At 43.9% G+C, this 24,756-nt stretch overlaps 1 protein-coding gene across 2 annotated transcripts in view; it reads left to right on the plus strand.

Annotated features, from left to right (window-relative positions):
• LOC136568456 (fatty acyl-CoA reductase 1-like) overlaps window positions 1–24,756 on the plus strand; it is a 136,049-nt gene that overhangs the window by 88,663 nt on the left and 22,630 nt on the right. For both annotated transcript variants that reach the window (XM_066568454.1, XM_066568455.1), the window contains exons 3-4: window positions 8,332–8,507; window positions 21,209–21,388. In XM_066568454.1, the coding sequence (XP_066424551.1) occupies window positions 8,332–8,507; window positions 21,209–21,388 (356 nt within the window). The remainder of the gene's footprint in view (window positions 1–8,331; window positions 8,508–21,208; window positions 21,389–24,756) is intronic.

A 24,756-nucleotide genomic window follows, 5' to 3' on the forward strand; every position in this document is an offset into this window, starting at 1 on the left:
AGCTGTGATTCTAGAGGGGCTTCTGCAACCATATCCAAAAGGTTTCTATGGATTCTTCTGAGAACTGGCCATAATTGGAGGCATTGGTTACAGTTTGTCTCCAGTAGCAGGGGTACTTGCAGAGCCAGATTGTGCTGTAAGTAGCAGACTCTATTTGGACAGATGGTTCTATCTTCTTAAAGAAGTTTTAATTTCCCTAAGCTGAAGGCTCCTTGGATGGAAATCAAGGATTACTTGATTACAAGGCTTACAAGCCTTACTAACTTGCTTGCTTGGAATAGTGACACTACAGAAAATCGGTTTACAATGATTAAGACATCCTTTCTTAGATGTTTTCTTAGAATATCAACTGTTTTCTTCTTCACTGGGTTAGTTTCTTGTTCACAAGGCCCCTCACTTCTAGTAGTGTCCCTGCTCTTCCTATCAGTTTTCTAAATTGCATTAAATTCTGATAATCTCTCAGGGATTTTCCCATTTGTTTTCTCACTCTGTGTGCTGCCTGTAGCCTTACTGTTGGAATATGGTCCTACTTAAGGGACAGGAAGGAAAAAAGGCAGGTATTTCACAGGCTGGCATACCCCAACTTAAAGCTTTACTTTAAAGCACCCTTCAAAAAATTATGTTGTTATGATGAAGATAACAAAAATATATGTGGGATGACATATCTGACAAAATATTTGTGTCAGATGTGAGCACAAAAGAAAAATGCTGAAATGAGAAATTGTCCTAGGTAAATCACAAAATCATTGAATGGTTTAGGTTGAAAGGGACCATAAAAATCATCCAGTTCCACTCCCTTTCATGGACCTTCCACTATACCAGCTTGCTCCAAGCTCTGTCCAACCTGTGCCTCACCACCCTCACAGGGAGGAATTTCCAAGAAAATCCCATCTGAACCTGTTGATGAGAACAAGAGGTTGCTGAGAACAAGGTCCAACGCAGCACCTCTCTTCATTGGCTCCTTTATCACCTAGAGAAGGAAGTTCTCATCAACGCATTCCAGGAACCTCCTGCAAAACTTCCATCTTTAATTGATTGTACTGTTTGACACATCCATAAATTCAATATCCTTAGCATGAATTTCAGTCACTGGGACCAGCTGGCAGGAAGTGGCTCGCACTCATGCCAGAAAGCTTTCTTACCTTCCAAGAAAGGTAGGCCACAGATAGGATATCTGTTAGGAAAAAATGGCCACAGGTACGATATCTGTTGGGAAAAAATGTGGTTCCAGGGTAACTCCTCACTTGTGACCAGTGACTTGTTCTTTTTTCTGGTAATCTTCTAGCACAGTTCATTCGAGAAGAGTGAACTATTATTCTGCTGTACTCATTTCCCAGATGTTCAGCTCTCTACACTTGAGTGCCCTCTCACTGCAATGTTTGAAGAATTTCTGTTTTATTTGAGTAGCTTTAAATATTTGATGCATTTTTCTTGATTTGTTCAGCTTCTGCTGTGTGTGGTATTAAAGGATTTTTAACTCCCTTTACCCTTTTAATTAATGGTGTGTGCCCACATTACCCCTGATTCTCTTAATGGTCATGTTCTGTGCTTTCTGGGAGGACAGGGTGAGGAAGTGCAGGACACCTGCCCTAGGCTGCCATTTCTTTGGAGGAGCTCTTCGGAGGCGCCCAAGTTGAGAAGTTTGCATCTCAAGATTTGTCTAGGACTGAATGACCCAGATGTTTTGTCCTTGAAGCAAAATTTGGAATTGCATCCCAGCACTGTGTTTCATACAGTGCTGCCTCCTCTGTGTCTATGTGATAGCCATTATGTTCTCAAATTATAAAGTAGATATTGGTAATTTCTTTAAATATCTTCCCAAGTCTTTCTTGGTAATTTCTAACAGCATCTCCAAAAAGTAGGAGTCTGTGTTTGGCACAACCCTTAGTCCTGTCTGGTTATCCTCAGAAATTCAGCAAACTCTCCTGAAGTTCCTGGGTGTCCAAGCAAATCTGGCAGTGAAACATTGAAGATCTGTGATTAAAGGCAAGTGGGTATGGAAAAGCACATAAAGATCCTGTGTCTGGATAACTTTATACTTACTGATATTTCCAGGTCCATACAGTGATTCTCACAGCCAATCAAAGGTAATCAATTCTGCAAAGCAGGAACTGAGCAAGGGCACAGGGATCTGACTCCAGTTGGGACTGCTGACATGTATAATGGTCTGGGTTCTCGTGGTCTGTCCAACCCCAGCTGCCGTAAGTGTCCCGAGTAGCGAAGTACTGCTAAGCACAACCTGTCCAGGTGTCTCAGGCAGGCTCCCAGCCGCAGGCAAACTTAGCAAGCAGCTCAGCCCTTTAAGTGAGATCACTCTTTGGTGAGTTCAGCTCATTAGTGATTTCAGCTCTTTACTTGCTAAGTGCCTTGGCAGAGGCAGGGATGAGAGAGGAGAAGAACTGTGTGAGGTTCCACACGTGTCTTTATTGGCAGCCTCTGCGAAGGGTGACAGTGACAGCTCTTCTGCCAAACTGGGCAGAGGCCGGGGTTTATATAGGGTATATGGGTTTTGGGAAACAGTCCGATAGTAAGGGTCGAGGTAAATATGACCTATGGTCTTACAGAGAGATAATGAGGGTCCAAGGTGGAAAAGGGGTCTCTTGGTCCAGTCATCATGACTAAGCATTTCTTATCTTAGGCAACTGACTGCCTAAAATAAGAGGAGGCCTTGCAGGCCCTGTGGCTGCTACAGACATGCTTTGGCAATTGACTCCTGTTTACCCATGGCCTCATTGGGGCATAGTTATGGAGAAGGGTGAGAAGGAAAGAAGTCCTAGGAAATGAGTGGGAAGAAACATTTTCAGTGGTTCCTATAGGAAAAGCTCCAAGTGTTGCTATTCTCCTTCCCTGCACTTACATTCTTCCCTGTCAAACACCAGTGCTGATCTCAAAGTACCACCCAGGGGCACCAGGAATATCTGTGATAAACATCAGAAAACCCCTTGTTCTATCCATGATTTGTCCACCCACATATAACATGGCGCTAGAGACCACAGAAAGCTTTTACATGTCTCTCAAATCCTTCATGCTCGTGTCCACAGTGCCTGACTTGGAAAGTGTTCCAGATTCACTGCTGTGTAATTCAAGTATTCTTGCTCGAAAACAGCAGGCTTGGTCAGCAGCCAATTTTTAAGGAAGCTGGCTGTTCAAAACCACATCTCAAATAGCTGGATATACATATTAGTCTTATCTGACCTTTACTGAAACTTTCTGTCCCTCTCTTTGTTTCTGTAGTCTTCATCATTTAAGTAATCAGCTGTTTTGTTTACTAAGTGTTGGTGGTGGGTTCTGTATTTCCACTACATTAGCTCTACTCAGGGGAAAGTAATAGCTCTGGATTGAAGCATAAGCCGTTAGTTTTTCTGTAATGAGGAACGCTCTGCTGCCTGCTTTCCCACTGATGAGATGAGTTATGCTTTATTTGCCATGAGAAGAACTGTACTTCAAAATAATTTTCTGAGGAGGAAATGAGACAGAGTGCAAAAAAGGGGGGAAGAAAAGGCTCTGTCCCAGTTAAAGCTCCCTGATCTACATTTTCACACATTACTTGACGGAATAATCCTGGTTTTTATTGCTGGAAATTACCAGGCTAAAGATTAATTGCTTGCTAATTACTTTGAAGCTGCCCAGTTACATCTCAAATTTGCTACAATGGCAATTCTAAAATAGTTGTGTACCTTCCTTCTGTAAATGTATTGGAGGATTTTATCAATGGCAAACACAAGTCTGATAAACCCTTTTAGCAGGACTAAACTACAGACATCAGGTGTTTTTTTAAGAGTTGTTTGCATGACTTTGGTGCCTTCAGTAGTTTAAATTTGTGACGATCACTTGTATATATTTGTGTTGCTGATTGAAATCACCGAGGTATGGATGCACATCCTTGGGGGGTGTTATTTTGTGTATTTATATATAGGCTGCTCCCCTGTATTTGTACACCAATGCTCTTTTCAGAAGAGGGATTTCAAACACCCTGGGTTTAAAATTGCTCTACACAGCCAGTGAACACCTTTTTCTTTTAAGAAATTCTTGCCCTGATATTTAATCCCTTGGCCTGTGTCTCTATTAGGATAAATTATATATTTCCTTCACAAGGAGCAATTCTTGCCTATATTCTCCTGAATCATGCTAAGCAATCCCTTTCATTTCTTTATATGAGAGGTGAAAGCTTTTGGTGCTTTTTTTTTTGCCTTTTTTTTAATTTAGCTCTCTCAACTTTAATGTGCTCATTGGTTCGCCATTTATGAGTTCCATTTTGTGGAAGTTCTCTGCATTTTCTCCACTTTAAAGGTTGTCATACAGTAATGCCTTGAAATGTTCATGTTGTAATGTAAATTACTAATCTTCCTAGAGAAGCCTGACTTCCTGGCACCTATTAAACACACCCGAGGAAAAAAGGTTTCCTATCTTGGCCACACTTAAAAACTTGACACTTTCTGGGTCAGTTACCAATCACCAGTCACCATTGCCCACCAGTGCAGTGGGGTAGAGGGAGATGCAGGAGTACTGTCCAAAGAAAGGACTACCCAGGCCTTTGAGAAGGCTTTGACAAGACTAAACTCATGCAAGTTCTTTTTTTAAAGTGGACCATGGCTTAGGCACTCTACTTTTCATTACTTTGTATTTACTTCACTGAAAATGCCTCCTGAGAAAGATTCAAAGCCTTTGGCATTTTGCATAGTGGTTCCTTTATTTTTCAGCTGTGCTGTTCCACAGATGTGCAATTCACCCTTTTTTGAGGTTTTTGTATCTTTGTGGCATGGAAAAAATTCTGATTGAAGGATTTGTAGGCAGAAACCCCTCTGAATTATTACATCCTTTAAGGTAAGAGCAGGGAACACCAAGAGCTGCAAAAATCCTTTAGAAAGGGAAATCTGAGCTTAGGAGGGCAGGAATAGGGAAAGTGTCCATCAGACACACTCAGCAAGAATGTTGGGAGAAATTCCAGATGTCCTGTTTTCACATTTTTGACAATGTATAGTGAAATTACAGAGATTTGATTAGTATTATAAATGGGAATTGCCTGATTATAAAATGAGAAATAAGAAATTTTTCCCTCTGTTGAGGGGCAGCACAGCCCATGCTGAACTTACATCTATTTTGAGGTTAAAATGGGAATAGCAGCATTAGGATGCTCAAAAAGACACTGAAATCAGGGTAATGTTATTACTGATTTCCCTGAATTTCATTAATGTTGGACAGCTTGACAGTCAAAGGCCTTTACTTTTTCTCTGATTTTGTAGCAATTCCTGTATCCCTTCAGAAGTGCTGCTGACCTGGCTAGTTTTTACATTCTCAAAAGTTTTGGCTTCTAAAAAGAAAAGACAGAGCAATGCTTAGGCCTCACACAGTTACTGGGGACTTATTTATGCTCTTGGTGAGTTCATCAGGATTTAGAGATGCAATTACTATTTACCTTCAGACTAAGCATCATCTTTATATTAAGTACTCCATGAAGTGCAGGAAGCAGTATAAAATAAGCTGCATTTATTTTGCCTTTAAATCTTGCCTCATTTCCCTGTAAAGCACTGACAAGTCTGAACCCTTCAGCTTCCATAAAAGAAGCAGCAGACAACTTCGATTAAAAAGCTACTCCTGTTATCTGATTTAATGGTGACAATATACCAAATGTTCCTGTGCTGCAGAAGGTTTCCAAAGCAGTGCGCTGACTTGTGTGCTTGCATTTGGAAATTGCCTTCATCTTTCAGAGGAATGCAGTGAATCATTGGAGGGGATGACAAGCTGCAGGAGCTGAGTGGCACGTGGTAGCAGCAGGCACAGAGGCTGAAGGGGATATTATCTGCAGTGGCAATATCAGGATGAGATGTAGGAAGAATTTAGCTGTCCAAGGCTGGTACTGCAGAAATACTATTCTTACTTTATATGCCATGATGGAAATAGACAAAGGGCTGATTCATTCCTTCTCTGCCTTTGCATTATTTATGCCAAACAAGTAGACAATAACTCTCATTTTGTGGCATTTTGCACTCTCTGGAACAGAACAAATGCAAACGATTATTTCTTAGAGTTCCACAAGACTCTCAGAAGCTTTGGTCCCACGTCTCTCTTTAGCTTTGGTCTCACGTGTGTTCTCTGAGAAACCGTTCCATTTGTGTCCCATTAGGGTTTGCTGTCATCTCTCAGGATATAATGCATGTTTGGAGAGCCAGTGTAGCATCTTGTTAGAAAAAAAGCTTTTTGCAGACATTAGGGCTGTCAGTGCCTGGGAATTCAGTTCCTACAGTCCAGCCAGCTCTCACCAATACCTTTGCCCGTTAAGAACTCTCTCTAGAGATTTATTTTCTGGCCTAGCCAGACTGATGAAAGATGTGTGCACTCAGGTGCAGTGAGAACAGTGAAATGGCGTTGTCTTGTCCTAACTTGGGCTAAAGTTTCATGTTTATGAAGGATATGCAGCTGTGTGGCAATTTAAAATGAGTGTAGAGTATGGTACATAATGGAGAAGGCTAATGATTCTTTTATCACCTCTTTATCCCTCAAAACCTCAAGGTTTATCTAGATTTGCTTGTCAGATAAGCAGAAAGATGATAATCCCTTAGTCAAAAAGAAAAAGTACTGCTATTAGGATAAATTTAGTCTTTCTTCCGTCTCTTATTATGTTTAATTTGTGTCGCACAATTTCTGCTTGTACATAAGCACTGGGCACATCAAAGGCAGAAGAAACTCTAAGAAAACAAGAGGCCATGGTAGTAAAGATATTTCCAAACTCAGTGTTACTGGTGTGTAGGCTACAGAAGAGGGGAAACACACCAAAAACACAGAGCTACTGAAAAGTCAGCTGGTCCATTCTCCTTCTCCAATGTTCAGTTGTTCCCTGCCTTTCCTGGCACTGCTTATCTAGACAGGTTTTAAAGGTGTCCAAAGGTGGTGTGATTCATCCTTTGTATCCCTCAGTAAACTCTCTCAATATTAGGTGTTCCTGACAGTAGAGTTGTTACCTTGGAGGTGTGATTATCCTTTGGAATCTAGATAATACCTCTTCAGATCCCACAGCCATTCTATTCTGTTTTCTATTAATTATTTCTACCTTTCATGATGTCACTTTGCTCCACAACCCCTCCAAAAAAAAAAAAAAAAAAAAAAGAAAAATGAAAAGAAAAAGGGAAGGATGGTTGTATTGCACTGAATAGTTATTTAGTTATTTGCACTGGGTGTTTGGTAATTTGCACTGTTTACATTATTTGTATCCTATCATCACATGGTCTTCCCCTTTCCTCCCCTAAGTGTCAGTGTTGGTGGTCTCTTCCTGGTTTGCCCCTCCCATCACCCCTCCGCACTTGTATCCCATTGGCTGTAGCTCCCTTCCTCTGCCCCCTTTCCTCCTACCTCGGGAGAAGGCCACCCCCTCTTTTCCACGTGGGAAGTCACCTGGACCACCTGGTGTCTTATATTAATAAAATAGGACTTCGTTCCCGAGAGGAGAAGAGCGCCTTTTATCTTTTGCCTTTTGTAAGATTGTGAGTTTTGTCCTATGTAAGATCGCGAGGGCTAGGGTCTATAGCTAGCTGTATTGGACCTGAACAGCCCACTAGGCACGAATTCTTACAAAGGATCTTGTTAACAGTTTCTATTAATTCAGTTGAAATGGCTCAAATATAATATTGCAGAAATGTATCTTGGAGAGACCTATGGATCATACTTGTAGGAAGAAAAGGGCTGGAAGATGTCTTTAGAGGCCAACCAGCTCCACACATGTTCAGTTATGCAAAACTGCTGGTGGCACTCAGCAGCTTCAGCACTGGGGATTATTGGGATGCCCCATCCTTCCATCCCAAAAGCAGGTCCCCACTGGACTTCTCTGACATAAACAAAGAGTGACAGTAGACAAGGAGCAGCAAAGGAAGAGGAGGAGGAGGAGGAGCAACACTACCCAGTTCCCCTCCTCTCTGCAAGTCGTTTGTAGAACCATCTAGCCTGAGTAAAGCTGCACAGGCTTTCCCACTCCATACTCTGCCCTCTTGCTCTTTAGCTCCTGTTTTGGTCCTACAGCCAGCCCTCAAGGTGAAGTAGCAAATGGTTGTAGGAGATGTGGATACAGAGGAATTTTGGTGGCTCTCTGAGGAAATGAGTGGTGGCAGAGAAGATTCATTAATCTCTTCAGAGCAATGCTTTACGACCTATATTTTTGTTCTGTTTCCCTTAGGAGGGAACAAGTGAATGGACTGTTTTACCATCTCACCTGTGTCATTCCCCAGACAGGAATTCTCTTTTGTGCCAGCTGCACTGATTGATGTGATCAGACTGGCTGTTAATCAAAGCAATCTCAGCAGCCTAATTTGGTACCTGATCTCTCTCTGTTTGTGCTTCAAGGTCTTTGACAGGGTCCGAGAAGATTGCCCTAATTTCCACGAGAAGATTAAGCCTATTAATGCTGAACTCACTCAGCCCAAGCTGGCCATCAGTGCTGAAGACGAGGAGGAGCTTCTGACCCGGGTCAATGTTGTCTTCCACTGTGCAGCCACAGTTCGCTTTGACGAACCCCTCAAGTACGTCCTGCTTTTCTGTGTTTGCTGAGCGGGATCAGAGTGCACTATGGCACTGCCCAGAGCATCCCTTGCATGGCTGCAGTGCTGATTCGCCTGTCCATGTTTGTGCTCCCCGTGGTTCTGTGCTGAGCATGGAAGGAGCGTGCTCTGAAAATGCCGTGTGTGTGTGTGTGTGTGTGTGTGTGTGTGTGTGTGTGTGTGTGTGTGCACACGCATGTCAAAAGAGTGTTGTCTTGGTGCAGTCCCAGGGGAACAAAAGGAAGAAATGCAGGATTAGGTTGTAAGACTGTAAGGAAGTTGAGTACAACCTAAAACTGGGGTGAGGAAGAGTGTGGTTGAGGTCGTTAGGGAGATGTTTTGGCAGAGCTGCAGACAGAAACTGTGTTGTGTCTGTCTCTAAAGCTGGTGTTGTTAATGGCCTTCCTTTGTCACTGAGTAGCTGGAGAGGGAAATGAGCTGTGGTTTGAGAAAACAGCCCATCACAACCTTTTAAATACCCAGCTCCCACTGTAATTAACTGTTTACAATGAGTGCTCGGTTTCTGAGGGAGTTCCCTTGGGAGTGCCTGTCCAGGGAGGCTTTTCCATTAAGAAAAAACAGCAGAAATAAGCCACTGAAACAAGATTAGATGTGTAAATGCTTCTGCACAGATTATCCATTTCAGCAAACCTAGGTAGATGATCTGCATTGCCAGATCCTCATAGTCTTTTGAAAAAACACTAAAGCTGTCATAGTAGAAAACACAATTCGTAATATCAGTCTTTATTTGCTCACAGGCTAAAGAGATGTCCACTGTGTCCACCATAATTATTTGCTTTTTAGAACAACTAATTAGAGAAACACCAGAAAGAAAGCAGCTCTTGATGTGATCTTGAGCCAATATGTAAGTAGCCACAAATGTTGTTAAATCAATGCACAAATGAGCACACTTTAAAAATAAGTTTCAGTGGCATGAAACATCAAAGGGAAACCACATTTTAAATATGGAGGATAGCTAGAAAGAAGCTAAAAGTTTAAAAGGTCATCAGCTTACAGGCAATGGAAAAACTAAAGACTGATTGTATGTGATCTGTCAAAATCTCTCTAATCTCTCAAGGAAAATTATGATTAGAAGGCAAAATATGAGAAGTTATTCAACTCAAATTATTTCTGACTCAATAATAAAATATATCAGATGGGTAAAAGTTTTAGGAAGTTAAATGTGAAAGCACAATATTGCTGCTTAGTTACGAATTTTAAGCAAAAACTTGGTGATGACACAAATAAAAATATTTTTTCAACATGGCAGAAGCTCAAAGATTACAACAGAATATGTAAAGCCAATAGATAGGGGGGCAAAAGCATTGCTGTGAAGATACTGGAGAAACAGCAGTGGAGACACTAAATGAATTATTGACATCAACATGCAGTAAATTTAGAAAATTCTCCAGATGGAACTCTTGAGGGCAGAAATCAGAAATTGTGTTATATTGAAATATTAATAGATGCTGGTTTAATAGAAGTAAAAAAAATAATGATAAAGCAAACAACAAACTGCCAGTGTTAGAGATATTCCCTTTGAAGGCTGTAATATATGGTAGGGATAATTCATGCTATTAATGTATGGCATAAAATACTGTAAAATCCAAAAACTATGTCTCTGACCATCCCGGCCAGGAGCCGCTGTCTGTCCAGATTACAATGAGTTCCCAGACAAAAGTTAAGATAACGAGCAACGCCTTAATGTAAGAATAGAAGCTTCCAGGGCGATGATCACCGGTATCCCGAGTCGTTGGGAGCCACCCAAGAGCGATTATCGCCCTGCCGATTGCATCTATCAAGACAGTCAGCAGCGCCAAACCGATACATCTGAATACATGGCTTCCCCAGAGCCCCTTGACGCTGACTACACACTTGGAACTGGCTTTTGTCCAGCTCTGCACATGGAAAGAAACAGTGATGCATGTGAAGAGACACAAAGGAAATTTGGTCATCTTTGCCTCGGGCACAATAAACTGTATAAGACCTCGCTGCAAGAAGCAGAATTCGTGAACGGGGGAGACTCTGACACTCGAGGGGTCGGGTCCAGGTTCACCCAGCGCCGATCCCGGGCTCGATGCTGTCTCTTTGGCTGTGGTGGTCTCAGAGACCAAAATTCAGTCACTCAGACAAATTATTGCTAAATTTTTGATAATTTTGGCTCACGATTTGATCATTTATAACAATCTGGTGACAACCCAAAGTGATTTGAATTTGGGGTTCGGGACCCCTTCGCACCCAGAAGGTGCCCCGCTGATTTCAGTTGTCTGAACGGGATTGGAGTCCGTGAGACCAATCAAAAATTACCAAACCGAAACCGGGGCCACAGCCAAAGAGGGCTAAAAACAGGCCCAGCTCTCAGAAACTCAGCAAGATCCAGGGGATCTCCGAGCCTGAGGTGCTTTTTCCACTCGGAAATTGATGTGCATGAAGAATCCACGCAGGAAAGGAACCGTGAGTATCGCGTGGTTGAGTGGGGTGTGACCGAGCCTGTGTGTGAGACGTGACTCTGTCACAATGTGAGTGTGGACTCCAGAATCCCATTTCCACCATCCCGCGAGGGATGTGGTCGGTCAAGGGGGAAGCGGACGCTTTTTCTTAACACGTGGGACCCGGGACTCGTAGGGAGTTCAAGGGGGGAAATAGGTCACGGTCGGGTCAGAAAGGAGAAAAAGACAGTCTTGGAAAATTCCAGGAGCCTGTCTGCCTTCTGATCTGGAGAAAACAGGTAAGAAAACTGGAGATCAGTCGAAAAGTCAGCAGAATGGTTCTCCGTTCGACTGAGTAAGACTGGCGGCATTTCGCAAGCTCAGGAAATCAACATTGGACAAGCATTCGGGACTCGCAACGAGTGTCCCAGCCGGACGAGACAAGGTGAGAAAATTCCCAGGTGGGATTTTTGGAAATATGGTGTTGGGAAAGAGCAGGTTCCGGAGAAAACCCCAGGAAAAATTTCCCCAGGGTCCCGAGAAAGTTCTGCCAGAAATCCCAAGGGATAGTCCTTTGGGGTGGATGCTAGAGCATTCAAACGACAGTCCCAGGAGAGCGGGCAGGTCCAAGGAGAAAATGATACATTTTTGTATGGAAAAATGGGGAGGGAAGGACATCAGAAAATATGTGGTTTGGCCGGTGTTTGGCACATTTGAGGCATGGACTTGCGAGTCTTTGTACGATCACGTATTTGATCGCCACCCACAGGATTTTGAGGAAATTGAGTATGCCGAAATGTGGAGGTACACTTGTACAAGTTTATACCTGGTACGAGCACACCTCTGCGTGGTGAACAGGGGAAAGAAATTGGAACCCTTGGACAATCTTCCACCTCCCTACCTTGTTCCTCTGCCCCAGCCTGGACCAGCTCAGGCACCACCGGTGCCTGCGTTGCCTCTCAGGGCGGCGATCCTGCTGGGTCAGGTCTCGGTGCTGCTGCTCCCATGTGAGCAGCCGCTGCCACCGACCCTTCCCAAAACTGAAGAAAAACAGGTAACCGTCCCCAAAGTCAGCTCTCCCTTGGCCCATCGAACAAGATGGTGAATGAGGAGGGCAACCACGGGAGACAGTGAGGATGAGGAAGAAAAGCCCAGCTTCTTCCCTTTATGGGAGGTGCGGATGGCTCCTGGAGTTATCGGCTTTGTACACATGCCAGTCGATACCAGTGACATGAGAGTGTTCAAGAAGGAGATGGGAATGTTGATGGATGATCCTTTGGGGGTGGCGGAAAGGCTAGATGAATTTCTAGGGACCAGCACCTACACCCATGAGGATCTCCAAGCGATCATGAGATTGCTGTTCAACAATGAGGAAAGGGATATGATCAGACTAGCCGCGATCAAAGATAGGGAAAGGAGAAACCCCAATGGGGAAAGCAGGGATGAGAGATGGCCAAACCAGAAACTGTCCTGGAATGCCCAGATGGAGGAGGGGAGGCAGAAAATTATAAATTTAAGAAATACGATAATTTGGGGTATCAGGGAAGCAGTACCCAAGGGACAGAACATGAGTAAGGTACTCAGGGAGTGCCAGGGAAAAGATGAAATGCCCACAGAGTGGTTGGAGAGGCTCCGAAAGGGCCTGAGAATGTATTCGGGGACGGATCCTGATTCTCCAGTCGGGGCGGTTTTGCTGAAAACTCAGTTTGTGGCAAAATCCTGGGAGGACATTTGGAAAAAGCTAGAAAAGATAGATTGACAGGTTGACAGGAAAAGTGCTTGCAGGAGCTGCTTCAGTAAGCCCATAAAGTCTACATGAGGCAAGACAAAGAGAAAGAGAAGATCCAAGCTAAGGTATTGGTAGCTGCAGTAAGGGAAGCACAAAAACAGGAGCAGGTCAGAGACATGGCGAAGAAGGTGCCAGTGAAGAAGCAGAACCTTCCCAAGGAAAAGGATCAAACGATCAGAAGAGAGATTTTGAGTGCTATTACTGCAAGCAAAAGGGACACATCCGAAGAAATTGTCCCAACAAAGCCAAGGACCAGGCAATGTTTCAAGAAGATGAGGGCTGTCAGGGGCTTTTCAGTTTGGGGTCCAGAACACCGAGGTAGCCCTTGATAAAATTAAAAGTAGGACCCCACAGGCAGGAGATGTGGTTTATGGTAGACTTGGGGGCAGAACGGACAGCGGTGCAGCAGCTGCTGCAAGGGTGCTCTCTGAGCGACGATTCAATGATGGCAATTGGGGCAAAAGGGGAACCCTTTGAGGTTCCAATCATAAAAGATGTAGAAATAGAAACGGAAAACAAAAGACTTACAGGAAATATATTATTGATACGGGATGCAGATTTTAATTTACTGAGGCAGGACATGATGATAGCCCTAGAAATCGGCTTGGCAGTGGAGAATTCCCGGCTCAGGGTGAGAATATATAAACTCACCGTCCAGGACAAGGAGAAAATAGACCCGAAGGTATGGTATGTCCAAGTAACATAAGCTGGGAGGTTGGACATAGAGCCGATTCGTGTCGAAATTGAGAGACCAGAAGACCCTATTTGGGTCAAACAATATCCCATCTCCATGGAGGGGAGGAGGGGATTGAAAGCGGTGATTGACGAATTGATAAAGAAAGGAACGTTGGAGCTATGCATGTCCCAGCACACACCCCAATTTTGGCTGTGAAAAAGATGGACGGTAGCTTTAGGCTGGTGCAAGATTTAAGGGCTGTGAATCAGAGAACTAAGACTTTGTTCCCCACGGTCTCGAATCCTTCCACTTTGTTGAATAACATTTCTCCTGAGGACATGTGGTACAGCGTGATTGACTTGAAGGATGCTTTTTGGACCTGTCCTTTAGCAGAAGGCCAGAGATTATTTTGCCTTTCAGTGGGAAGATCCGGAGACGAACAGAAAGCAGCTCAGGTGGACGTCGTTGCCTCAGGGCTTCGTGGATTCCCCAAATTTATTTGGGCAAGCACTTGAGCAGGTTTTGAGTAATTTTGTACCAATGGAGGGGACAAAATTGCTACAATACGTAGACAATTTGTTGGTTGCAGGTCCAAGGGAGGAGGTTGTAAAGGTGAGCACCATTGAGCTTTTGAACTTTCTAGGGGAAAAGGGATTGAAGGTGTCAAAGTCGAAATTGCAATTCACAGAGCCCGAGGTCAGGTACTTGGGACATTGGTTAACCAAGGGAAAAAAGAAATTGGATCCAGAAAGGGTGGCAGGGATTATTGCCTTACCACCCCCGCAAACAAAAAGGGAGGTCAGACAGTTTTTGGGGTAGTTGGGATATTGCCGGCAGTGGATTGAAGGGTACAGTGAAAAGGTGAAGTTTCTATATGAGAAACTTCCACAGACTGAATCAAATGGATGAAAAAAGATGAAGAAGAATTCAGGGGAGTCAAGGAAGCACTCACAGCGGCACTAGTCTGAGCCTCCATCATGTGAAGAAACCTTTCAGTTGTTCGTGGACATGAGCAATCACACAGCACACGGGGTGCTGACACAGGACTGGGCAGGGGTCAGGAAACCAGTAGGTTACTTATCGAGGCTTTTGGACCCGGTCCGCAGAGGCTGGCCCACCTGCCTGCAGGTGATTGTTGCTGTAGCATTGCTGGTGGAGGAAGCTAAGAAGGTAACCTTCAGCACACCATTGGTAGTATTTGCACCGCACAATGTGCGGGGCATACTACAGCAAAAGGCAGATAAATGGCTCACTGATGCTAGATTACTGAAGTATGAGGCCATTTTGATTCACTCACAGGATTTGGAATTGCGGACAATGACCGTGTAGAACCCTGCACAGTTTTTGTTTGGGGAAGCTTCAGGGGAGCTGGTTCACGATTGCGTGGAGGTGGTTGAATTACAAACAAAGATCAGAGAGGATTTAGAAGAGGAAGAGCTAGATAAAGGAGAAAAATGGTTTGTAAATGGGTCAAGCAGGGGGATTGATGGAAAAAGGAAATCAGGATATGCAGTTGTGGATGGACGAATGGGAAAAGTGATTGAAACAGGGCCCCTGAGCGTGAGTTGGTCAGCACAGGCTTGCGAACTCTATGCAGTTCTGAGAGCCTTGGTGGGACTGAAAGGGAAAAAGGGAACAATTTTTACAGATTCCAGGTATGCCTTTGGAGTGGTTCACACCTTTGGAAAATCTGTGTAGAAAGGGGGTTGATCAACACCGGGGGAAGGGACTGATGCATGGGGAATTGATCCAGCAAATCTAGAAGCTCTAAGGGGGCCAGAGGAAATTGTGGTGGTCCACGTGAAGGGACACCAGGCAGGGATTCAGTTCTGAACCAGAGGAAACAATTTGGCAGACCAGGAAGCCAAGACCGCGGCACTGATGACTAAGTACCCTGGAGATCGAAGGGATCGAGGTCCCAGATGACCCTCCTCAGCCCTCCCAAAAAGAGATCGAATGCTATGAGAAGACTGGGTCGAAATTGGAAGAAAGTAAGTGGAAATTACCTGATAGGAGAGAACTAGTTTCTAAGGGTTTTACCAGGAGGATTTTGCGGAAACTGCATCAGCGAACACATTGTGGGGCATAGGCCCTGGCAGAACAATTTTTGAAATTTTTTGGGTGCAAGGGAATTTACGAATTGGCCAAACAGGAGGTACAAGGATGCCTGATTTGTCAGAAAATTAACAAAACAAGGGCAAGACAAGCCATCCTGGGGAGTCGCCCCATTGCGTACCAACCATTTGAAAGAATACAAGTTGATTTCAAGAAGTTGCCAAAGGTGGGGAGATTCAAGTTTGTGCTTGTGATCATGGACAAACTGACTTATTGGGTGGAGGCTTTTCCCAGCCCACGAGCAACAGCTCAGACGGTGTCCAGAAAATTACTGGAGGAAATTGTACCCTGATACGGGGTGGTGAATTACATTGATTTGGACCAAGGGACACATTTTACATCAGAGATTATTAAGCAGATGGCTGATGTGCTAGGCGGTTGGTGGTGGGACTACCACACTCCATGGCATCCCCAGAGCTCAGGACAGGTGGAAAGGATGAATCAGACCTTGAAAGCGCAGTTACCTAAATTAATTTTAGAAACTCGGGTGTCTTGGTTGAAATGCCTACCTTTAGCATTCCTTAATATCAGGACGATGCCTCATTCAGAGACAGGGCTCTCACCATTTGAAATGCTATATGGGATGCCATATAGACATGGGATGCCGGTAGGACACCCCAGGCTTGAGGACTGCCAGATTCAACCATATCTGGTTGCAATCAACAAAAATTTGCAGGAACTTAGGAAACAAGGGATATTATCTCAGAGTGCTCCTCTGGAATTCACTATCCACAAAATTCAACCGGGTGACAGAGTGCTTGTGAAAGTGTGGAAAGACGTACCCCTCTGTCCTCACTGGGAAGGTCCCTTTCTTGTGCTCCTGACAACAGACACGGCCGTTCAGATGGCGGAGAAAGGCTGGACACACGTGTCTAGGGTGAAGAAAGTCGAACATCAGGGGGAAGTGCCCGAGTGGAGGGTTACTTCTTCCCCAGGCCACTTGAAACTCAAACTCCAACGTCCTTGTTAATGACCAACAGCGAGCGGATAAATTGTATACTGTCTGACTGTGTATGCTATCCGTTTGTACATTTCAAGTGTGAATATTGTCGGGGGTGTTTGGTGTACACTGTAGAAGGGGACAGAGGCCAAAAGGGTTGTGCACTCGGTGTCTGGAGGAGGAGCTTGAGCTGACTGACTGAATCCTAACCCTAGCCACAAGTCTAGGAATCATTGAATTAGATTCACAGGAGTGGTTTCAGATTTTTCAAAACAGGGTGCGTGAAAAACTTAGATCTAAGGCAGAGGTTCTGGATGTGGAGTGCCAGAAATCAAATCAAGGTACCGTGCTCTGATGCCGTCAGAATTTCCCGGTGGGGCGCCTTCAAAAGGAGGCATAGTCAGAGAATGTGTTCCCTGAAGAATACTCCTGCTGCCGCGAAGATGGTCTTCCTCGCTGCTGGTGGCACCCCAGGGGGCGGAGGCAAAGGCAGAGGAGTACGCCTGGTGGGAATCCTGATTGGCCTGAGCCTAGCCATGTGCAGGACACAGAGTCTGCACATTGAGGTCCCAATGAGAGGCAGAAATGACAGCTCCGCAGATGAGTGTGGAAGTTGACTCAGGTGGTCCCAGTTGAGCAAGGGGACGGGAAACCCTCAGCATACCAAGTCCCAGAGGAATGCATCAAGGAGCCTGGCAGGGACTGTTGGAAAAATGACATGAGGGTCAAATTATGTAAATTGGACAAAGGGATTTAGTGTATCGATCCCGAGGCAGGGTCAAGGAACAGGCAGTCAGACGAGCACAAGCATCAGATACGGAGACCGAGTGCAGAAATAATGTCAATCCCTGTTTGCAACCAATGCAATCGAACCATCTGGGTTGGGGGAAAAACAGAATCGATTTTTGTCGCGTATCACCAGGTGAATCCATTGTGTTATGACAATGCGAGGCTGGGGATATGGACAATGAATGGGAAAATTTATTGGATGGGACGAAATGTTAAATTTGATAGCAAATTTACCTTGAGCAGGGAACCAGTCATATTGGATTTGGCACGGGTGAATGATGATAGGGTGTGCCTGCAATATGACAGGGTTGTCTGTTTCACAAAAAATAAAGATGGTGAGGATCCTGAGGGAAGAATGAGGGAGATCACTCAGGAATTGAAGAGAAGAGAGTCAGAACTGAGGAGAAAGCTAATTGAACAAGAGAGATTGAAAACTCTGGGAGAACAGTACGAATTACTTGAGAAACAATACACTGATGGGGAATTACCTTCCCCGGACAGGAATCTATTTATTGATTTGATGCAAGAAATTGCAATGGAACTGGGATTGTCAAATTGCTGGATTTGCGGGGGGCTGAAGTCAGCAGAGAAATGGCCATGGAAAGGGGAAGGTTTGGCTCCAGAACAGCTTCTGAAATGGGACAATCCAAGAGTCTCGAAATGGCACAGAGGCCTGAGGGATGGATTTTGGACCAGAGGGTGATTGGAACCGTTTGCATCAGTCGGGAAGGAAATAAATATACCGAAATAGTGGGATACACTCTGTGTGTGACTAGCCTGATGGTAAATTCAAACAGTAAGGGCAGGGTCTGGCAACCAGAACCCCCTGCGGGGTACTGGAGCCGGAAGAATGAGACCAATTGTGAATGGAACAGAAAAATAGGACTTTGCTGGGTCAAAAATCCTGGAGCCAACCCTTACCAATCCTTGGAGGGCCTGAGAGAATACTGGGGAGACCCAGAGAGAACAAACATTAGATGGAAAGCCCCGAATGGAATTTATTGGATTTGTGGGGAAAAGACATACAGTGAGTTACCCCCAAGGTGGAAGGGATCATGCACTCTGGGCATGATCCGGCCAGTCTTTTTACTCTCCCTTGAATGAAAAGTAACCTACTAGGGGCTCCTCTGTATGGGACCCTGAGGAGGGAGAGGAGAAGCTTGAAGAAGATGATATCTGTAGTAAGTGGCAAACAAACCTGGGGAGAGGAAGAGTGGCTGGCTGTGAGAATAATTGATTATTATGGACCAGCCACATGGGCTCAAAATGGAAGCTACGGGTATAGGACTCCTGTTTATTTACTGAACTGGCTGATTTGGCTGCAGGTAGTGGTGGAAATTGTATCAAACCACACCTCAGAGGCCCTGGATTTACTTTGTTGGCAGCACACCCAGGTACGGGCATTTGTGTACCAAAATCGAATAGCTTTAGACTATTTGCTGGCCGAAGAAGGGGAAGTGTGTGGAAAGTTCAATGAATCAGAATGTTGTATTGAGATTGACGATTATGGGGAGACCATAAGAGGATTGGCAGCCAAGATCAAGAAAGTGGCCCATGTCCCAGTTAAAAAATGGAATTTGATTTTGCAATCTTCATGGTGGGACAGATTGTTTGATGGGGCCTGGTGGAACAAAATAATGTTCTTTGTGCTGTGTTCAGTAGCCAGAATCCTATTCCTGCCATGTCTAATACCTTGTTTTATTAGACTGATCCACTCTGTGGTACAGGGGATGCAGATAGCAATAGTGCCCATGGACCCGGAGCTGGCTTCTGGAAGCAACACACTTAAGATCATGAACCTGGGAGAGAAGAAGTATGCCAGCAATGCTGCCGAAGTATTGGTGAAATTTGAGAAACGAGTGAAAGCGAGTATAAACAATACTGAGTGTCAGGGTATTCCACAAGGGGAGCACAGGATAATTTAATAAAGGTTGCTCTCTTTGTGAAAGACCCTTAATGGTGGCAGGTAGAAGTAGAAATAAATAGAATTTAGCAATTTGGGTTATAAAGGGAGCATGAATTAAATTAGTGATATAAAAGGGGAGGGATTGTAATGTATGGTAGGGATAATTCATGCTATTAATGTATGGTATAAAATACTGTAAAATCCAAAAACTATGTCTCTGACTATCCCAGCTGGGAGCTGCTATCCAGATTACAATGAGTTCACCAAACACAAGATAAAGAGCAACGCCTTAACGTAAGAATAGAAGCTTCCAGGGCGATGATCACCAGTATCCCGAGTCGTTGGGAGCCACCCAAGAGCAATTATCGCCCTGCCGATTGCATCTATCAAGACAGTCAGCAGCGCCAAACCGATACATCTGAATACATGGCTTCCCCAGAGCCCCTTGATGCTGACTACACACCTGGAACTGGCTTTTGTCCAGCTCTGCACATGGAAAGAAACAGTGATGCATGTGAAGAGACACAAAGGAAATTTGGTCATCTTTGCCTCGGGCACAATAAACTGTATAAGACCTCGCTGCAAGAAGCAGAATTCGTGAACGGGGGAGACTCTGACACTCGAGGGGTCGGGTCCAGGTTCACCCAGCGCCGATCCCGGGCTCGACGCTGTCTCTTCGTCTGTGGTGGTCTCAGAGACCGAAATTCGGTCACGCAGACAAATTAATAAATCTTTGCTAAATTTTTGATAATTTTGGCTCACTACTTGATCATTTATAACAAAGGCTAAAGAACTCTGAGCAACTCAGCAAAAATCCGTGCCAGGCCCATATTATGAGCACAGTTCTGTTCATCACTTCTCAGAAGGGATGCAGTCAAACAGAAATGTGCATGGAAAAGTAAATTTTATCTGAAATGTAGCTCACGTAGAAGTATTCATCCTGATAGAAGGGCAGGAGAAAATAGAAATTTACAGAAAATGCTTCACTTTAATAGCAGTGTGTGAAAAGTATTTCTAGCTTTAGATACAGTGATCCAAATATTGATTGTACTCTTCAGCTGATGTTTGCATTCCTTTGGACTATTTATATTTTCTCTTTGAAAGCTTCTACTCCTGGGCTGAGCAGATTACATATGCCTAAGTCTTCTCCCTCCTGTGCAGGAGAGTGTCCAATACAAAGCATGCAACAGAGTCTGCTGGTTGAGATGTGTTACAGATTGTCTCTAGGACAATTTCTAGCAATGCTGAGTGCTTAAAGGCCACCATTGCTAACCAGGACATTCTTATGCTTATCACTTCTCATCTCCATTCCTTGGGAACTTAAGCTGTTATCTCCAGTGGTGTCTTCTTTGATTATGAGTAGCTTCAAACCAAATGAGAGTAGGTTTAGATTAGATATTAGGAGGAAATGCCGTACTATTAGGGTCCTGAGGCTATGGCAAAGATTTTCCAGAGCAGCTGAGGCTGCCCCATCCCTGGAAGTGTTCCAGGCCAGGTGGGAGGGGGCTCTGAACAACCTCGGATAGTGGACAGCAGCCCTGCCCATGGCAAGGGAGTGGGACTGGATGATCTTTAAGGTCCCTTCCAAGCCAGGCCATTCTATGATGCTATGAATCTGTTTTTCTGGGCCCAGTGACCCTTTCCTGCTTTCTGAAACCATGTGTTCTTCTGGTTTAGCAGCAGTCCCTCCAGAGAACACTGAATGTGTACCATAGGAGCCACAGTGCCTCAGGGCTTAGAAATACATGTTCCAGGGAAGGGTGATCAACCTGTCACATTTAGAGATGTTAGTGAAGTCTTAATTGTGACCCTTCAAATCGAGTAAAAATATTTGAGAGACATTCAGTGTCCAGAACAGCAAATCCAACAGCGTTGCTTTCAAAGCTGGTTTCACACTTACATTTCAGTGACACTTTCTGCTCCACTGTGCCCCCTGCTCTCCCTGACTTTCCTTTCTGTGGTGAGGTTTGGAAAAAGGTCAGCCTTTATAGGTTTTTCCCAGTGAAATGCCTTTTGCTTATTTCCCCTGCATTCCTTAGACATGCCCTGCAGCTGAACGTGATGGGCACGCAGCGGCTCCTCGAGCTGGCCCGGCAGATGCGGAACCTCGAGGCCTTCATCCACATCTCCACTGCCTATGCAAACTGTGTCCGGAAATGCATCGAGGAGATCATCTACCCACCCCCAGCTGAACCCCAGAAGCTCTTTGATTTAGTAGAGTAAGTAGGAACCATATTGTCCCTTCCCTTTATCCTGCGGCAGACTTGGGAGCTGTTCCCAGAATCGCGTGGGATTTCTTTCAGAGGTGCTGTTACTGCTGTTTCTTTGTGGTTTTTTAAGACTCTGATTTCATGAGAGTCCAGTATTAATTTCTGCAGGAGTGTATTTTCTGCCAGGAATGGAGTTGCTGCTTTCTGTAACACTCAGCTCTGCTGCTGCCTTTGAAACAACTAATTTTTTTCCATACACCTTTTTTCTTTTATCTTTCCAGCTTCCCAACATTGTTTCCACTTCTTTCAGAAATCCTGTGGTATTTAACTGGAGTTATATGGGGATGAGTAAGAAACAGGCTTTTTTACACAGTTCAGTGTGAATCATTTAGTTTGGAAAAGACCTCTAAGATCACCAAGTCCAAGCTTTGACTGATCACCACCTTGTCAAATAAACCAGAGCACAGAGTGCCGCACTTTGTTGGGTTTTGAACACTTACAGAATTGGTGACTCCACCACATCCTTGGGCAGCCCCTTCAAATGCCTGGCCACCTTTTCAGTGAAGAAAATCTTCCTGATTTCCACCTGAACCTCTCCTGGGACAGCACAAGGCAATGTCCTCTCAACCCAGACAGGAATACAGGGCTTTGATGAAACACCAAAAAAAGCTTGGTTATCTGAATTTACCAAAATAAAGAATAATTAGAATAACAAAATCAGCTGATAAAGGTCCTAGAAGACATTCTCATTAAAAGAATTTTCCCACAACTGTTAATGTGTTTTCATTAATTTTCTAGTGGGTGATATAAACAACTGATCTGTGATCTATTAACACAAAGAGCTGGTATAAAATCTTTATTCTTCTTGATTTAGGGTAATGGAAGGTGAAATTAATTAATGCCCACTAAGAGAACCACTGATTGGTTTTTTTTAATAAAATAAGTTTGTCTTAAGAAATAATTTAACTGTCTAAGCACTACTTCAAAAAAGTTAGTACAAACTACTTTTTCTGTTTGAATTTCTCTAGTAGCCCATATTCTTGGATATGTTTACTTCCAGCTAGTAGTCATCAATCATTTATCTTTTATTCAGTAAGTGGAATATGATAAAAAACTTGAGAAATGTCTTAGTGCATTAGAGCAATGGGCTCCCTGGTCCAGTATCTAGCCCTCAAGAATGTCACTGAGAGATGTTACTGAGGGTAACTACACCAGCCTGGATACTCCTTTCTGTTCCCCTCACAGAAACCTGAAGACTCAGCCTTTTTACTGTCTCATGTGCTGATGGATCTGTCTTGGTGCTGATGTTAGTTGTCCTTCCTCTCTACCTGTTCTTTAACTCTACTCCCTCCCTGAGGTATGGGGGTCAGACAGAACTTCATGCAGTACTCCAGTTGCGGTCACTCAAAGTTTTATTTAACCAGCTTCAAAATTACACCACTGGTCTCATTCCCAGTACCTGATGATAGCCAGCGTATCATTGATTTTGATTTTGATTTTTTTTTTTTTTTTTTTTTTTTTTTTTGCCTGCTGCTACTCACTGACATGGAGGTTTCAGAGCTGTGATTCAAGAGCTTTTGCTGAGCTACAGTTACCAGTTCTAAGCTCAACAACCTCTAACACCAGTTCTGGTAGACTGCTTTTCCCTAAAAGTGAAGCTGCTCTGTCCTCTTTTTGCCCACTGACTCAGTTTTATGTCCTTTGGTGTTCATCACTGTCAAGACTCCATTTCACTGTCCCAAAAAGCTTACCATCACTTGCAACTCTGAAAACAATTAGTGTTGATGGCTCAGATTTAAAAAAAGGTCTGATTGCCAGTCAGAAGTGTGGAGAAGGGCTTGGCTACCTCAGAGGTTGCTACTTCAGCTGCTTTATATAAAACACTAAGAATTTATGTATCATAGCTTGAAAATGCAGCAGAGAGGATGATGTTTGAGATGCACCTTTAATATTTGCCATGTAAGTGAAAGAAATAGCGCGTGGATATCAGGGTACAGAAGGTTTCAGAGAGAGGGGAGTGACAGGTATCAGAATTTTACCTTTGAAGGGGAGAGAGGGGAAGCAGACAAAGAAATATATACTGGCTTCAAAAATGGGGAGAAATACAGATTATGTTTTGCATCAGCCAGCTGTGGATGATTCCCTTCATAACCAACTCTTGTCTTAAGGTGCTGCTCTTGCAAGTGCTTTAAGAGGCATAATCAAAGAACTGGATGCAATTACAGATCCATTTAACAGTGCTTTTGGCCATGCACTTGATAGATGCTTATGATTACTTATTCACTTGAAATCTCAAGGAGGATTCCCAGCTGTTTCTTTTTCTGCTCTTATCCTCCTGTTACATCTTGCTGTTTCAGTATTTTGATATTTAACCTGCAAATAAACCTTGAGGCTTAAGCTGTGTAAAGCAAAAGTCACACTTCTAAGTGCTGCCAGGCCAATAGGAGAAACATATAATCTGCTGCATCAAGCATGGTTTACCTTAATCTAAAGCTGAAGGAAATCAGCTTTGAAGGGTGTACTGAGGTAAGGAACACAGCACACAGCAAAGTCATGGCTGAAGGTGTGTGTTGGTTATTGCAGAAAATACAGATCCATCATTGCTTACAAGAAAGAGTCTTACTAATGCAAAGCCATTAACACAGAAAGTTTTGCTTTCCTGTGGCAGAGTAATTTGGTGCATATAATGGAGAAGTTATTAATTGTTTGATTTGCTTTGTTCGCTTGGAAGGGCCAGATGCAGCAGTGAGCAGAAGCAGTAGCTTTTGTGAGTTAGCATTCCAGAATCTTCCAAGTAGGTCACAGAGCAGTTGTTGCTGAAGTGTCATCTCTGCCTCCCTGATGGGAATGTTGGTCAATCAAATCACCTGGCAGGCTGGTGCCCTTGGGACAGGTCCTCAAGTAATACAGAGACCTCTCTGGAAGGATGAAGGCAAGGGGAAATACTTCTGCTTGTACTTCTACACCTGTCTTTGCTTTGTGAGAATGCAAACCTGCAACCCTCTATTATGAAAATTTAAAAAAAAAAAGAGAAGGGGAAAAAGACTTGCACACAGCTTAACCTGAGGTCTTAAATTAACTTAGTCTTCCTCCAGGCTCTACAGAAATAGGCATCTCTTCTTGGTAGACTGGTAAATCCACAGATTTAAACAATAGCAGTTTACTGAGACCCTGAGGTTGAGTGGCTGCCTAAGTGGCTTTACAAATTATGTCAATATTATATGCTGCTTGTAACTTCTGTGTAGTTAATATCTTATGTTTAAATGCTTTCTTCTGCCTTGTTTCTGCTGCACGGGACCAGGCTTGCAAAGGAAGGTGTTTGTGCCTCCATAGGGCTTTTTTATTTAAAGAAAAAATTCCAATATACTACAAATTGT

This window comes from Molothrus aeneus, chromosome 32, assembly GCF_037042795.1.
Source record: "Molothrus aeneus isolate 106 chromosome 32, BPBGC_Maene_1.0, whole genome shotgun sequence".
Lineage (NCBI taxonomy): Eukaryota > Metazoa > Chordata > Aves > Passeriformes > Icteridae > Molothrus > Molothrus aeneus.